The 15,557-nt window shown below is 54.8% G+C and overlaps 1 protein-coding gene across 1 annotated transcript; it reads right to left on the bottom strand.

Moving 5' to 3' along the window:
* Nucleotides 1-5,912: 5,912 nt before the first annotated feature.
* Nucleotides 5,913-11,241, bottom strand: CDX2 (caudal type homeobox 2; the record flags this gene model as incomplete). The annotated part of the gene is made up of 3 exons (XM_082675667.1): nucleotides 5,913-6,143; nucleotides 7,061-7,206; nucleotides 10,707-11,241. The coding sequence occupies 3 exons, from the start codon at nucleotides 11,239-11,241 to the stop codon at nucleotides 5,913-5,915; spliced, it is 912 nt and encodes a 303-aa protein (XP_082531793.1).
* Between the last annotated feature and the right edge of the window lie 4,316 nt (nucleotides 11,242-15,557).

Below are 15,557 nucleotides of genomic sequence, written 5' to 3'. Positions count from 1 at the left end.
TTTCTGAAATTTGCATTATTTCAATAAAGTGATTTGAGGGGGAACATTATTTTTTTTTAATATGTGTGGATTCCTTACGAGCAGTCTCTCTTTTTGTCCTTCCTGCATGCTTCTATATTGCTATTTATTGGACAATGGTCCCTGGTTCTCGCTCAAGTATGTCTTTCTTCTGTTTGCTTCTGGCAATGCACATACAGCCTAACATAGGTGTGCCTAGAAAACGGAGGGAGGGCTGAAAATAGAATCTAGATCCATTGAGTTTTGTTGTGGTTGTTTTTAATATATTAGATACACAAAGTGAAAGAACATATACTGTGGCTTTCATGAATAAAAGACAGAGCCTGGCGACACCATTTTTAACAGCTCCTAATCTGTGGTTTAGGTACTTAATCTTTGTCACTGATTCTACTAACTGTCAGTGAGTTAAAATTATTTAAGTGCCACCAACAAGCCATTGTATGCTCATACTACAGTGACTTTAGCTCCTACTTTGTTTTTCATTATTTGCTTTCCTGAGGTTGGAGAGGAATTTATCAACTACCACTTGTATAAAACCTATTATTGTCATACTGCAGATACAAAGTGTTATGAGAGCAGACTGTCCTGAAAGTTCTGAGATAACAAATGAACAATTAGAAAATAATTTCTTTCCTAGAAATTAAAACACAAATATTAAAAGACATGAAATGAAAAAAAAAAAGATGTGCTGATACTGATTGTGAAAAAAAGGGTAGGGGGCCATGAAATGCCTAGGTTCCTACTTACCAATAAAATTATTTGAGGCATAGACCCAATACATGACCTGAATATATTATTTTTTTAAGCACGTGTGTGTGTGTGTGTGTGTGTGTGTGTGTGTGTAAAGGGACAGTTTGGTCATCACTGAATCCCAGGGAACTCTTCTTCATAGATCAAAACTGGTTGTGTTATGGTTTATGGATTAGATCTCTAGCACAGAATCACCAAGATCCCAGAGAAAGAACAAACTGGTCATTAACTCTGGGCCTCTAGCAACTTAGTTGATATTATCCATATAAACTGAGGTTAGTGACAAATTCCAATTTGAAAAAGCTGTTGTTAAAACAAATGTTTGGGTACTAGAGACACAGACCCAAAAGGTCACCTACACACTTGCCCCCAGCTTCTCTAAACTGATACCTCCAAGAAGAATGTCAAGGTAAATGTTGCTATAATCTCTGGAACTGACAGATTCTACTTTCCTTATTTGGAATTTGAGGGGGTTTTCCTAGATCTATTTTCATAACCTTCAAGAAATGAATGATATAAGAAGTATATATTCCCTCTGGTTTGTAGCTAAGTAAAGAAAATATTTAGTGATTGTTCTGGCCCAGTATCACTGGGCTTGTCCCAGGTATCAATAAAACCTGCTTGGTTTCCTAAAATCATAGTCATCTCTTGAAGAAGAGGACGAGGCAAAAAGAGAAAGAAAAAAAAGACTAAATGTGAGAATTATGGGGGTTGGAAGATCGTATAGTCTAAATGGGATTTAAGAATATACTTTAAAAGTTAATTTAAAATTTCCAGGTAACCTACGTTATTTAGGTATGTTTTCTTTATCCTCCAAAGCAAAACTAATTTAACACAAGATCTGCTGCTATAGTTTTAATGTAAGGGAAGAATTATGGGGGCTAGAAGAAAATGCTTGCGTTAAAATGACTTCGAGGGAAGAGTCAGGCTTGAAGAATTCAATCCGCAGCAGCTTTTTGGGGCGGCCCCCGGAAGAGTACGGAATTGAGGTGTTGAAATGGAAATTGTTTCAAAATAAAGAAACTCATCATACCATCTAGGTAGAGTATCTGCCTCTCTGCCTCCTTTGGGTTAAAGGATCCTGACCGATAATGAGGTTCCCAACTACAACCTCAACTAATCTGAGTCTCCTAATACAACTGGAAGTGTTTGGGGATACAGTATCTCTCCTGGGAGATAAAAGGGCAGGTAAGCTATGCAGAGCAGTAACTCATCTTCTCCTCTGGAATGTTAGTGCTTTGCCACTTGAGATTCTGTGCAGACACCTAGGCACTGGAAATCAGAAGACAACAGACTTGAGGCTATTTTGACAAAGTAAGCAGAGCTGAATACATTAGAAAAACTTCTGGAAGGAGTTATTCTCTAATGATTTGAGAAATTATCCTCGTTCAAAAATTCACTTTAAGCACGCTTGAGCCCTTCAGAGACGATGATTCATCGTTAAAAGGAGGAGGAGTTCATGTCATTATTGGGGTCTCATCATAAGTGTACACTGTAACTTGCATTTGCTTACATTACCTCATTTGATCGTCATATTACAAATGAGGAAGTTGTGGCTGCGAGGTTGTGATCTCCCCAAGGCCCTTAAACTAACAAACAGCAGCCTATTTCTAAAACAAGGTGCAAATAGTGCTCTTAAAAACATATAAGCTCTTCTTAAGATTCTGTAGCTGAGATTTCTTTATTTCTGCTTGTTGCCTTCTCTTATCTTTTCCTGGGTGGTTGTGAATGACAACAGCCAGAATACTGCTGTTTATATATTTAGATTTCTATTTAAGATTAGCGTTCTTGACTAGATACTTGACTATCTAGTAGGAGGCCTTCTAGTCGGAGGCCTCCTACTAGATAGTATCAGAAAGAAGTGAAACTCATTGAAACTGTCATTGCTTTCACTAGCAGTCCATCTTGTTAACTTTATTAGATGGATATGATAAAGTTATGAATTGTTTACAGGAAAAAAAAAAAGACCAGGCCTGTTTTCTCTCCATATATCCCCTTTCTTGACATGAGTTCCACAATACTGGTACACTCTTTCCTTATATTAATATCGTACCCATATTTCTGTAATTTTCTTAAAGGAACGTCTTGTGCAAAAAGACCCCCCTTTTTTTCGGGGGCGCCCTGCGGCGTGCGGGATCTTCGTTCCCAGACCAAGGATCGAACCCGCGCTCCCTGCAGTGGAAGCGCGGGGTCTTAACCACTGGACGGCCAGGGAAGTCCCCAAAAAGACTCTTAGTGGATAGCTCCCCTCCCCCAAATTTGTTTTTCTTAAACATTCACCAGATCCAAGAATCTTCTGCACCTGACTTAGTTTGTACTTAGTTTCAACAGGCCCGGGACCGTGGCGGGGAAGGCTCGCCGCGTGGGTCTGGGAGCAGCGGAGTCGGAGACGCCCTGGAGTTTGCACCTCTCAGCTGGGTCGCAACTGTGTCCCTTTCCTCCAGAGGCAGCGAGCAGCGCGCGCCCCCGCGCGCCCCCTGGCGGCCCGAACCCGGGACAGGGCACCTGGAGGCCCGAGGGGTTGGGGCCCCTTGACCCCCGGCATGGTGCGGGCGGCGCTCGGAGCCGCTAGGTCTTGTCGTCAAAAATAAACCCGGGTGTCCCGGCGCCGACCTCCCTAAGCCTCTCCAGGCTGCGCCGCCCGCTCGCGCCCTGTCCCCGCGTTCCCCCGGGCTTGCTCCAGGGGTGGTGCCTTGGCGTCGGAGGCGCGGTGGCCTCACTTGCCGGCGGGGGCCCTCATTCCTGGCCTTTTCCGCGGCCTGGTGGCCGGCGGCCCGCTCGCCGCCCAGAGCAGGGTCCTGGCAGGTCCGAGAGCAGCCAAGCGCCCCTCCGCGCCCGGATGCGCGCCGCGCGCGGGCGTCAGCGCTCTCGGGCCGAGCCCCGGGAAGGGGAAGAACTTGTAATCGCTTGCAGCGGGACAATGCCGACTTTTGAACCTCTAACCACTAAGCAAACAACCCTTGTGCTCTCGCTCCACTGTCCAAACAGGGTTTATTGACAGGCGTTTCACAGCAACGCATAGCAACCTCGGCGGCGGCCCGGGGTCGGGCACGCGGGCGCGGCCGGGAGCGGGGTCCGCGCCGCCCTCCCCGCGCCGGGCGCCGGGGGACCTCCCGGTGCTCCGCGGACCCAGGTGCGTCTCCCGCCTCGGCCGGGCCGCCTCCTGCCCAAGAGGCGGGCCAGGCCCGCTCCCTCTGACTTCGGGGGCCGCGGGCCCAGCCCCGGAGCCCTTTCCCAATCCCGGAGTGAAAGGCGCCACCTGGAAGGGCCGCGGAATCGGGGAGATGCTCCAGGGGCTATTTCTGCCTCGCAGCTCCGCTCATCCTGCCCAGCCCTCGGGGCACCCCTTCCCTCGGTGGAGGCGCTGATTAGGGCTCCAGGCTGCCTGTGGGAAAGACCGCAACGGAGGACAAAGCCCTTCTCCGCAGGCCCCACCGAGAGCGCCCAGGTCGGCGGCTTCCAGGGCCAGAAACCTCAAGGGCAGCAGCCCCGTCCCCAGCGGATCAGACAGATAACGAGCAACCATCACTAAAAAGATCTTCTTTTGCTGGGTCTCGAATTCTTGTCTGCGGGGGGAGGTGGAGGGAGGAGCGGGGAAGGGAAACAGCGCAGGACAAGGCAAGGGGTGGAGTCAGAAAGGGCTCACGGAAACCGATATACTGGAGTCTACATTCGTGGAAACGTTGCCTTGGGGAAACAGAAAACCAAAAATTTTTACTTGAATGCTTGTGTTTAGCTGGATGGGGGGGGCATCCTGGGGAGAAGGGAGTCACCGATGAAGGGAGTGTGCGCGATTGCCTCAGTGTGGACTCGATGCGACGCTGTGAGCGGGCTCTCTCACCCTCACTCCCCATCATTCCCCCAGCTGAGAAGCAGCTGAGCGCTCAGCTGTGCATTTTGCCCACAGGCACCCCCAGGAGAACCACACATTCCACAATCCGAGGCTGGGCTCGGGCTTGGGGGCAGGGTAGGTCTCAGAACCTGCTCCCTCAGGCTTCTGCCGCTCTGGGGTAAAATGAGGTTGTCCAGATAACCTTCTCCACTCCCCTCCTTGATTTTCCTAATTCTAGCTGGCAAGTAGAGAGGATATTTCATTACTTAAAATACTACTACTACTAATAATTGCAGACAAAATCTGAAGGTGATAAGGACAGAATCTGAAATCTGGAAAGCTCCTTTATCTCTTTTTTTCTTTTTAGAAAAAAAAAATTCAACTGTGTTCAAATACCGCCCCCCCCCCACTTCCCTTCACCGTATCACTTCTCTCTGCATGGATCCAGAAGGCTTTAAAAATGCTGGCTTGGATGTTACACAGACCAATAACCCAAACAGCAGCAACAACAACAAAAACTCCCCTTTTTCATCAGCCCCAAGATTGTGAAAATCACAGGAAGTCCAGGCTGGCTCTGGCATTTATAGCACTGACATACATTCAGCCCAGAGAAGCTCTGGTGACAGGCTTTCTAAACAAGGCCCTGTCTCGGGCCCCCTCATCAGGCCTGGAGTCCAGTAACCTCCCCCTCACACCACACACTGCACATGCACCAGTCAAGCCTTTCCTGGCCTGGGAAGGGAAGAGAAGAAAGACAAAGACCTGGGGGTTCTGCACTCTTCAGTGGGTCCGGGTTTCCATCTCAGCCGCCTCTAGCTTCTGTGGTCTGAACCTTGCCTGCCCTTGAGGCAAGAGGGCCCAGCGGGTCCTTGGAGGGCAGTGAGTGGACAGCAGCCATCTTGACTCCATCCCTGGCGGTCCCCCAAGTCCCTCTCCCCCGTCAGCTCCAACCAGAGAGGCAACCTGCAGATTTTGAAGGCAAAGAGCTGAGGAAGGGGCTGAAAGGCTGGTCTGTTTAGCCAGTCCAGGCAGCGTTTCTGCCAGTACTAAAGGAAGCCCCAGTGGTCATTTCCCATCTCCTCAGTGGCAGAAAGAGTCAGACCAGAAAAAGTCAAAATCTGGGAGAACGTCTTCCTTGAGGCCTCCAACCGCACTTGTCTTTCCCCCAGGCCCCCATGTTTCCTTGGAGGGCTAGGTCGGTTGGTGAACGGTCGTGGGTGGGAGGGGAGGGGTCTTTCCTGAGGATTCTAGCAGAGTCCATGCTCCTCATGGCTCAGCCTGGAATTGCTCTGCTACCGCAGGCCACTGTGGGTCACTGGGTGACAGTGGGGTTTAACACCCCCCCAGTCGGCCCCAGAACCCCAGGGACAGGGCCAGGCACCGAGCCCTGCAGGGAAGACACGGGACTCAGGGGCTCCGGGACACTTCTCAGGGGACCTGGCTGCGGTTGGGGAGCCTGTGGCTGGGACGACGGCGGCTGCTGCAGCTTTTTCTTGTTGATCTTCCTTTCCTTTGCTCTGCGGTTCTGAAACCAAATTTTAACCTGGAAATGGAAAGGCGGAGAGAAACAGAAGGTGGTGAAGCGGCTGCGAAGGCAAAAAGGGACAGTGTTCGGCACAAACACCAGTGTCCCCTTCTCCGGCCAAACAAGTGCCCTCTGGACCTGAAGGATCCCAGCCCTTCACACAGCTTTCCATGGACGATCCCGTAATGCCCCGCGCTGGGGTGCTTGTTGGAGCCCTTCCCAAGCCCAATTCAGACTCGAAAGAGAAGAGCTTCCCCCTCCCTTCTCTTTCCCCAGGTTTCTTTCCAAAGCAACCTTTATCTACAACTTTACTGGAAAAGTTCAGAGTCTCAGAAGCAAGGAAAACAGAAACCACCAGGCCCTTTTCACACCAAGCAAGAGGAGGCCAGGGCTGGATGTACTTCAAAATAACAACCTTTGGCCTCTCAAAGCTAAACTGAAATGTAATATTCCTCACCTTGGGGCTGAGAATGAGTTTTAATGTGGGGTTTCCTGACTGTGAATTTGACTTTTTTTTTTTTTTTCTCCCAGACCACACAGAGCGTTCCGGAGGCAAGCCTCAACCCTCTAGTTTTCATGGGCAGGGATTGGGGTCTTATATTAATTTTTTTGCCCAGGTACCGTGCTGGGTACAGAGAGAGTAAGCCTTTAAGTCTTTATTGACCCAAATAGAATTCTGGATTAGACTATACTCAGTTTTTTCTTGTACCTCCCAGGTCCCCCAAAATAGAAAAAAAAAAGTTCAACAATATATATTTTTAAAAAAGAAGACAACTAGAGGGGGAAAAAGTCTTAATAAAAAGCATCTGGAAGGAAAATGCTCTCCATCTTCTTGCTTTAATCTGCCCACAGAACTAGGTGGATCCTGGGGCCTGGCTTCTAACCCTCTTCACGGGACTCCCCCAGGTAGTGACCAGGCCCTGGAGGGTTCCCACCTGCCTCTCGGAGAGCCCCAGCGTGGCGGCCAGCTCGGCTTTCCGCCGGATGGTGATGTAGCGACTGTAGTGAAACTCCTTCTCCAGCTCCAAACGCTGGTGGTCCGTGTACACGACTCGGTATTTGTCTTTCGTCCTGGTTTTCACTGTGGAGGAAGGCGAAGTTAGCACTGAGAACTGCAAGGCAGCCCATCAGTCATGGGTAATGACAAACCTCCCTAACCCAAGAGCCATTTCTCTTCCTCCACCGCCCTGGGGGGCCACGGTTTGGCTGGTTCCTGCTGAGTCTGACAAGACCCCCCCAGAGGGTCCTGGGGGGAGGGTATGGGGCTATTCGGGACAACTAAACTGGTCTTGGGGTTAAGCAGTTTTTGAAAATTAAGAAAAATTTTAAACTCATATACGCAGAAGATAGCAGAACCCCACCACCGGTTTTGTAAACCAAATACAGTACCTGAGGCTGGTGCGGCCCAGAGGAAAAGAGGGCAGGGCAGAGGCACCAGAGTCCTGGGAATATTCAGATTTTCAGGCCTACCAGGGATAGAAACCTACCCTAAAAACAGCCGGCATTGTGAATATGTGTTGTTCGTCGTGGTGGTGGGGTGTTACTTTCTGTTTGTTTTATTAGAAGTGGGAAGGGGGTGCAGTAGCTGACGTGTTCCCTCAAGTCACCAGAAACACACACACTCACACTCACACACGCACGCCCTATCTATCGGGTGGAAGGAATTCTGAGCCGGGGTCTGGTAGGCAGATGATCCTTCTCTCTGGGGACGCTCTATACCTGGCCGAGCGTGGCTTGGCATTTGGCACTCTTTCTTTTTTAATCCTCCATTTATTTCTGCTGCAAACCCTGCCAGGGCTATCCTGACCAGTGATCTATGCTCATTGGATTGAGTCAACATATTAAACCTTGGATTGATTGTTTTACTGAAGGGCCTTGACAAACAGCGCGACCAAGTCGGAGCAGGCCGGAGCCTGGTGTCTCCACCAGGTCTGTCCCAGGTCAGCCCTCGGCACAGCCCCGCTCAGGAGCTGTTCTCTCCCACTTGGCCTCAGGTCGGGGTCTTCTCCCAGCAGAACAGGTTCAATCGCCCTGTGCCCGGTGCTACAGTTAGATCTAAAGGGTCTGGGAGTTGCTCGGAGGTGTTTAATGCCCCGCAGGCCGACTTTGTTCAGGTAAAACCCTTTGCAAACCACAACAAAAGCGCCCTGGGAAGATACAGGCCGGATCAGAGGGAGCTCCCCCAAGCCGCTGAAAGGAGAACACAGCCCCAAACAATGCAGGACAAGGCGATCTTATCAAAGAAAAGCCCTTTCAATGCCTTAATAACAACCGCATTCTGTTTGAATTACCACTACTGAGCAAATGGCGGCGGGGCTTTCATCCCCCTCCCCGCCAGGCGCATTAACATCAACACGGCCAGCAGAAGCATTTGAATGCGCGCTGCAGCCCCGACCCTGCGCCCGCGAAGAAATTAAAGGGAACTGACACGTCCTGGGAGCCTGCGCTGCCGCCTCCAACCCACTCGAGCTGCCAGCGGTAGTGGCCCCTTCGTACAGAGGAGCAAACTGAGAATCAGACTAGGTCACGCAGATAGTATAAGGCGGGGCTGGCACCGGAGCCAGGTTGGAGCCACAAAGGACAACCTCCAGGGCTGGAGAGCCGGGCGCAAAGTTCTCCCAGCCGAACTCTCCAGCAGCGATAGTGGCCTTGAGGTACTTGGGAGCGGCTCTGGCTGGGGGGCTGCCTTTTCCGTATCCCAGAGGGACCGGGGGACGCGGTGACCAGGACCCCTGTGCGCCCCGCGGCCAGCGCCCCAAGGGCCTTGGAGGCTCCCCGCACCCTCTGGGAACCAAGGCGGGGACTAGAAGAGGGGAGAGATGAGAGGGACTTGTCAGAATTCATTATTGACTGCGAAAGTCACCACCCTCTTTCCGGGCCCTAAAAGAGACAATGGCAGGGCTGGGAAGGTGTATATCAAAGCGGGCCGGGCGGAGTACCACCCCCCCCTCGCCCCTTGACAGATGACACTCCGCAGAGGAGTCGGGCTCCGGCCCGCGGGCCGCGGTCTCCCCACATTAGCATCACAAGGGCGCCCGGCGCCGACTGCGGTCTTGCCACCTCGGCGCGGGACTTCACAGCGGCCTCTCATCTGCTGACCCCGCGGCCTGGGCTCCTGCGGCTCCCCTCCCTCTCCTCACCCCCGCCCGCCCCTGCTCCGCGGTCACTCTCCCGGGACTGGCCAAGGGTCTCCCTTAGGCCGCCCCAGCCCCGCCGGCTGCGCCCCAGGCAGGTTCTGTGGCAAAGAGCCTTCCTTGGAGCGCGCTCTGTGCAGGCGAGGGCGCCTCCTCTTGGGGAAGGGACTCAGCCGAGGTTCCAGGTCTGCCCTGAGGCCTTCTCCCCGGGCCGCCGCATTTCCCACCTGGTCGGTCCTGGCATGTGCCCAGTGACGTAAAAACCGAGGCCCAGAGACAGCCTCCAACGGCTGCTCTGATTTATACGGCTGTAATTGGCTATAAACTTCTGCAAAGTGTCCATAACCTGCGTGCGGGCCGGGCTGGGCCAGAAAGGAGGGAAGAGAAAAAAGCGGAAGTGCAGAAGGCTGGGAAAGACTTCGTGGAGTAAAAGGGACCCAACAGGACTCTCTCACCACACCTACTGAACTTCCTTCCCACCCTGACACACATTCCGACACCAGAAGGGGCAGACCCGGAACCTACGAGACACACACACACACACACACACACACACACACACACACACACACACACACACACACACACACACACACACACACACACACACACACACACACGAGAGGAGACCCTGGAAAGGAGGGTTCCAGAGAAATGATCCGTGTCTGGAGCAGCGGCTGAATCTGCACCACGACTTCCTCTCCCTCTCCCTCTGCAGAAAGGAGGGGAGTCCCAGGGTGTCTTGTCCCAGCCCTCCGGCTTTTGACTGAAATAACCCCTTTGCAGATCAAAGGTTCAAAGACCCGGGCGCCCCCGCCTTCCCTACTTAGCTCCTGGGGCCAACACCTTCTTTCCAGCTTCAGCAGCTTTGCCGGGTCTCCCTACGCGCTGGAGCTCCGATGCCCAGAGTTGCCCCGAATGGGCAAATCTGTTCCCACGCGCAGCCTCGCCGCCCTCCTGGTCCCCAGACCACCACTCATCCCGGGTGGCCCGGACGGGCAAGGACGGCGTGCACAGACGGTCTAGAGCCCGGCCCGGGGGCGTTCCAGGGAAGCCGCGAACCGAGCGAGTGCGAGCGGCAGCAAGTGAGGAGGGCGATCCCGCTCCCGTGCAGCCGCGCTCCGCCGCCCTTCGCGGGACTCTCCCAAGAGTCTAAGGACGTTATGAATGAGGGACGGGAGGAAAGAGGAAGCGTCCTCTCTGTCCTACACTGAACACTGCTCGCGAGACCACAATAGTCACTCCCGACCCCAGCCAGCCCAGACGCAAGGGCCGGGGACCGGGGGGGCCGGAGCCCCCAGACGTTGTCGCCCCGCCCCGCCCCCCTGGCGCGGAGTCCCCAGACCGCCCCGGACGCCGGTCCGCACAGGGCACTCGCCGCCCCGCAGCCAGAGGCCGAGGCCGCGCCTTCCCCGGGCGCCCGCCGGCAGGGCGCCGCCGCGCTTACCTTGGCTGCCGAGCGACGGCTGCGCGGGCTTCCGCATCCACTCGCACAGGTTCCGCCGCTGGCCGCCGGGGGACAGCTGCTCGGCGGCGGCGGTGACGGTGGGCCCGGGGGGGCCGGGGTTGAGCGTCTGCAGCAAGCCCGAGGCGCAGGAGGGCGCGGCGGCCGGGTGGTGCGGGTGGTGGTGCGGGTGGTGGTGCGGGTGGTAGTCGGCGGGGCTGCTGTAGCCCATGGCGGCGGCCGGGGAGCCCCCGTTGAGGCCGTGGGCCACGGCGTTGGCGGCGGCCGCCGCGCCCCCCGGCGCGTAGCCGTTCCAGTCCTCGCGGAGCGGGGCGCCGTACGCGGGCGGCCAGGACGGTCCCGGGGACTGCGCGCTGTCCAAGTTCGCGGCGGCGGCAGCCGCCACATGGTAGCTGCCGTAGTCCGGGTACTGCGGGGGGCTGACGAAGTTCTGCGGGGCCAGGTTGAGGCCGCCGGAGTGGCGCACGGAGCTGGGATACATGCTCACGTCCTTGTCCAGGAGGTAGCTCACGTACATGGTGGCGAGGGCCCGACGGCAAACCTCACCATGCTGCCCGGGGACGGACGCGGGAGGCTGCCGGGGGCCGCGCTGGGGAAGGGGCGAGGGGGCGTAGGAGCGGCGGGCGGCTGCGCCCCGGCCTGCGGTGCTCCGCCGGCTCCTCGCGGCGCTTCTGCCTCTGAGGCGGTCCCTCCCTCTGGCCTGTCTCCTCCCTCCCTTCCTCCCTCCCTCCCTCTCTCTCTTTCTTCCTTCTTTCCTCCCACCTCCTTCCCACTAGGCTGCAGAGGAGGGGAAGACCCGCCACAGGCTGGTGTGCGGAGCCCCGGCCGGCGGCCTTACGTGATTAACGAGTGTTTACAAGACTCTATTAGTAATGACACAGACACCAATGGCTGGAGACGTCGAGGCGCAGCGTGCACCCGGCGCACAACCCCCCGAAACACGATTTGCATTTTAAAAGATAAGGGGGGGGGCTCGCGAGAGGGCAGCGACCCATCACAGCTAAATATTCAAACCTTTATTGTTAAGAGCTTCCTCCTTCCAACCTGGTGCACTTTAACCTCCAATCACAGGTTCAAAGAATGAAATCAAGAGACTTGCAAAAGAGGGGGGAAAGAGCTATCTTGGTGGGTATCTGAGTTTAGAGACTAAGGAGTCATGTTTCTGCATTTGCAGAGAAGGGGGGGTGGTCAAGAAGCTCCTTCCATCCCAAAGAGAAAAGAAAAGGGAAGCCATTGCTTTGATGACAACGTTTCTGGCCAACTCGGGAGGTGACGAGGCGAGCCCGGAGAAATGGGCCGGTTCCTTTCCGCTCTGCGCCCCTGGCCAGAACGACTGCGCGCCCCAAACAACTGTCACCTCTGATCATTTATTTTCTTCCCCAAGGAAACCGCTGGCCCTCCACACGAGATAAATTAAGACCCTAGCTGCAGGTTGCATCTCCGAGTTTGTCTCACATTTGGGATTCAAGTTAAAGCAATTAAATTTTTTTTTAGATTTTTGTTGTTGATGTGGACCATCTTTAAAGTCTTTATTGAATTGCTACAATACCGCTTCTGTCCCGTGTCCTGGTCTCTTGGCCGCGAGGCAGGTGGGATTCTCAGCTCCCCGACCAGGGATCGAACCCACCCACCCCCACTGGAAGGGGAATTCTCAACCACTGGACCGCCAGGGAAGTTCTTAAAGCAATTAGAAAATTTTAAAAGCATTTACACTCAAGATTCAAAAGTCTTAACTGCAAACCAAGAAAGGGGTGGCAGAAGTCAGGCTAGTGGAGGGCGGTAATGGAGGGGAGCAGGAGGGTTTTTGCTAGAGATCTGGTAACGTTCTGTTTCTTGAGCAGGGTGCTGGTGTGTTTGTTGTTTGTGAAAATTAAGCAAGTTACAGTTATATGTTTATATAAATACGTGGTTAAAAATCAAGGAACAGGGAGTCTAGAATTTCTGTTAATATGTACCTAGGTATTTATGTCATACATCATACCTATGGCTTAAAAACACTTTCTCATTTGCAAAGTAAAACATTTCTCCGGAGAAAATTGTTTTTCATCTTCAGGGGATGGGAAGGGAACCCCGGGGCATCACTAACGATTGCTCCTGAAAAGCCCCGAGTGGGGAAGGTTTGAGAAAGGATCCTGCTTGGTTTTTGAAGCGCTGTGTCCCAGGGGCAGGGGCTGGAAGTGGTGGCTCTGGGGACCTGTACTGCGCGGCCTGGCTCGGGGCCTCCCACGGCGGATAGGAGCGCAGGGCAACCAGACTTGCTCCCTCAGGCGCCCATCTCGGTTTGGCGACCTCGGGGAGTGGGCCGGCGGTCGCTGTCTGCCTTCTCTCCGAGCCCAGACGGTGCTTCCAGACTCGGATTTGAGAGTCGCAGCGGCCAGGGCGGCGGGCTGGGCAGGCTGGCTGGGTGGCTTTGAGCGCTCTGGGAACCAGCGGGGCGCAGCCCCTCTCCTGCCGATCTGCCCTTGTCGCTTCTCACCGCCGAGCGTTCTCCGGCATTTGTCACTTCCTCTCGTCATTTCTGGAGCTCCTTCCAGTGTCCTTTATGTCCCTAGATCCTCTCACCTCCCTGGATCGGGAATAAAGCGGGCGTAGTCATCCTCTCCATTTTACAGATGACACCCACCCTGCCGCAGAGTGCAGAGAAGCCAGGCCCAAGCAGGATCAGGCCCTGGGATCTCCTACTTGCTGGTGTCCCCCGTCCTCTGTGTTTCCTAAGGAAGAAGGTTAACATTGGGGCGGAGGGGAGCGACCTGGCCACTCAAATGATGGAGACTGGAGCAGATCATCCCTGAGGGCCTCCGGGGCCTAGCCCGGGCAACTGGGTGTCATCAGACCTCTTGAGAAATAAAATAGGAAACAAATTGCAAACCCCAATACAGAATCCAAATCACTGAATGGGGAGGAGGGATGCAAGGGGGGTGGGCGTCTGCGGTCCTGATGGGGAGGGGATACGGGAGGTTAAGTGGTGGGCACTGCAGACTTTTGATCTAGCAAACATCTTCCTCCTCTTCCTGGGAGACACAATCCCTCTTTCCGCCCCTCACAACCCCCTCCCAAGCCTCCAGCTCTGGAAGCCAAGGCCCAGGCTTGAGCCTGTGTGTCTTCGGAATGTGGGCATTCTTTGGAACAATCACTTTATTGGGGACAGCCATCCCCTCCGCCCTGCGGTGGCCGCTTCCTGCGTTTTTATGGCCCGGCCGCCGGCCGCTGGCTAATTGTCCCGGTTTTCCAGCTGTGTCTCTGTGCTCTGCCCTGGAGAAAGGGCTCTGGCCTGCCTGCCCAAATGCTTTGGGAGCGGCCAGGGTTGATCTGTCCCCAGGGGTCACGCCAGGCCCTGGAGCTGGCCAGATCTCAGTGAGGCCCACTCACTTGGGGGTGTGGGGTGTGATGGCTGGAGAAAGGACACTGATTGGTTTCCTTCATGGAAAAATGGGCCCCCATGGCAGTAGCATGGTCCCACCCATGGTCCTGGGCCCTGGGCTGTGGGTGAGGGAAAAGGAGGCAACAACAATGTCCTTGGACAAGCTCCTTGGAGTGGAAATGTCCCCTCAGCTCTGGGTTGCCCTCTCAGCCAGGAGAGAACCCATCTAGGTCCCTGCAGGGGCAGGGTGGTGGGAGCAGTCAGAGAGGGGTGGAAGGTGGCTGATGGGAAGGGAGCCAGCGTGTCTTTTCATCCCCACGGCTTAGCCTCTGACAGCTCTTTGTGACGTGCCTATCCTCTGGAAACCTGCTCTAGATGGGGGAGGGGAGGCAGCTCCTCCAGCCTCGGGGTGCAGGGGTGGGGGCCTGGAAGGATGCAGGTGCCACCGGCAGCAGGTTCCCCAGCGGAGACCCAAGGAGCGTGGTAGCTTTCTCAGAGCCTTTTGGCCCGAGCTGAGAGCCACCTTGGACGGTCGTCCCCAACTCCACTGCTCAGGGCTCTGTTCCAGCCCGTACCTCCGTCTCCAGAGCAGCTGCAGTGAATTGCTCTGGAGAGAGGCAAACTTATTTGGGACGCTCGGGGGTGGGGTTGAGCTGGGGCTGAAGCTGTGACCCCACGGAACCAGAGCCCGAGCAGGATATTTAGGGCAGGAGAGGGTGGGGGGAAAGAGACCCAGGTAAATAAAGGGTCCGGAAGACTCCAGGGGCAGCCACCCCCCGGGTTATCAAGAGGCCGTCCCTTTGTTACTGACAGCGTAGCGGCCCCTCCACATTCCTTGGAGAGGGTCGGCGCTTCCAGGAGCCCGGCCGCTGGCAAGGGCAGGGGCACCGAGGGGGGCGGAGGCAGGAGGCACCGGAAGGGGCGGGCTGCTCCTCCGGGCAGATGAGACACTCCTTGAATCCACAGATCATTGACAGGGCTCTCTCCCTGCTCAAAGGTCCCCAGTGTTTGCTCCAGCTTGGGGGACCCTGCTTTTCCCCATATTTGTGGCTTCTGGAACTGGGGCACCCGTGACCCTTGTAACCCTGATGGGGCAGGCTGTCTGTATCCACCTTAGCATGCAAGCCTACTTTCTGAAGCCCCTTTTAGGTCCAGGAAATTATCCAAATAACGCAGCCCTTGCAGACTGCCTCTCCTCCCCCACACAGGAAGCCTTCACCCGGCACTGACCTGAATTCCCAGGATCGTTAAGGAAGAGTGAGAAGGAAGAGAGTGCTGTCTGATGAAATTGTTCACCTTGGCAGTCTACACTGATGTGGAAAAACGACTCAATCTCCACTTAATTTGGAGTCAGGGAGTTCTTGGGCCATCGCACTCAGTGGGCAACCCCCTCACACAAAGGAAGGCTCTATAATGGGTGGTTTGACCCCAACACACCCTGGCCTGCCACGCCACAGCCCGCTCGGCTAACA

This window comes from Grampus griseus (genome assembly GCF_964374135.1).
Source record: "Grampus griseus genome assembly, chromosome: 18".
Taxonomy (NCBI): Eukaryota; Metazoa; Chordata; class Mammalia; order Artiodactyla; family Delphinidae; genus Grampus; species Grampus griseus.
The sequence above is the reverse complement of the archived record's forward strand: the minus strand, read 5'-3'. Positions and strand labels throughout refer to the sequence as shown.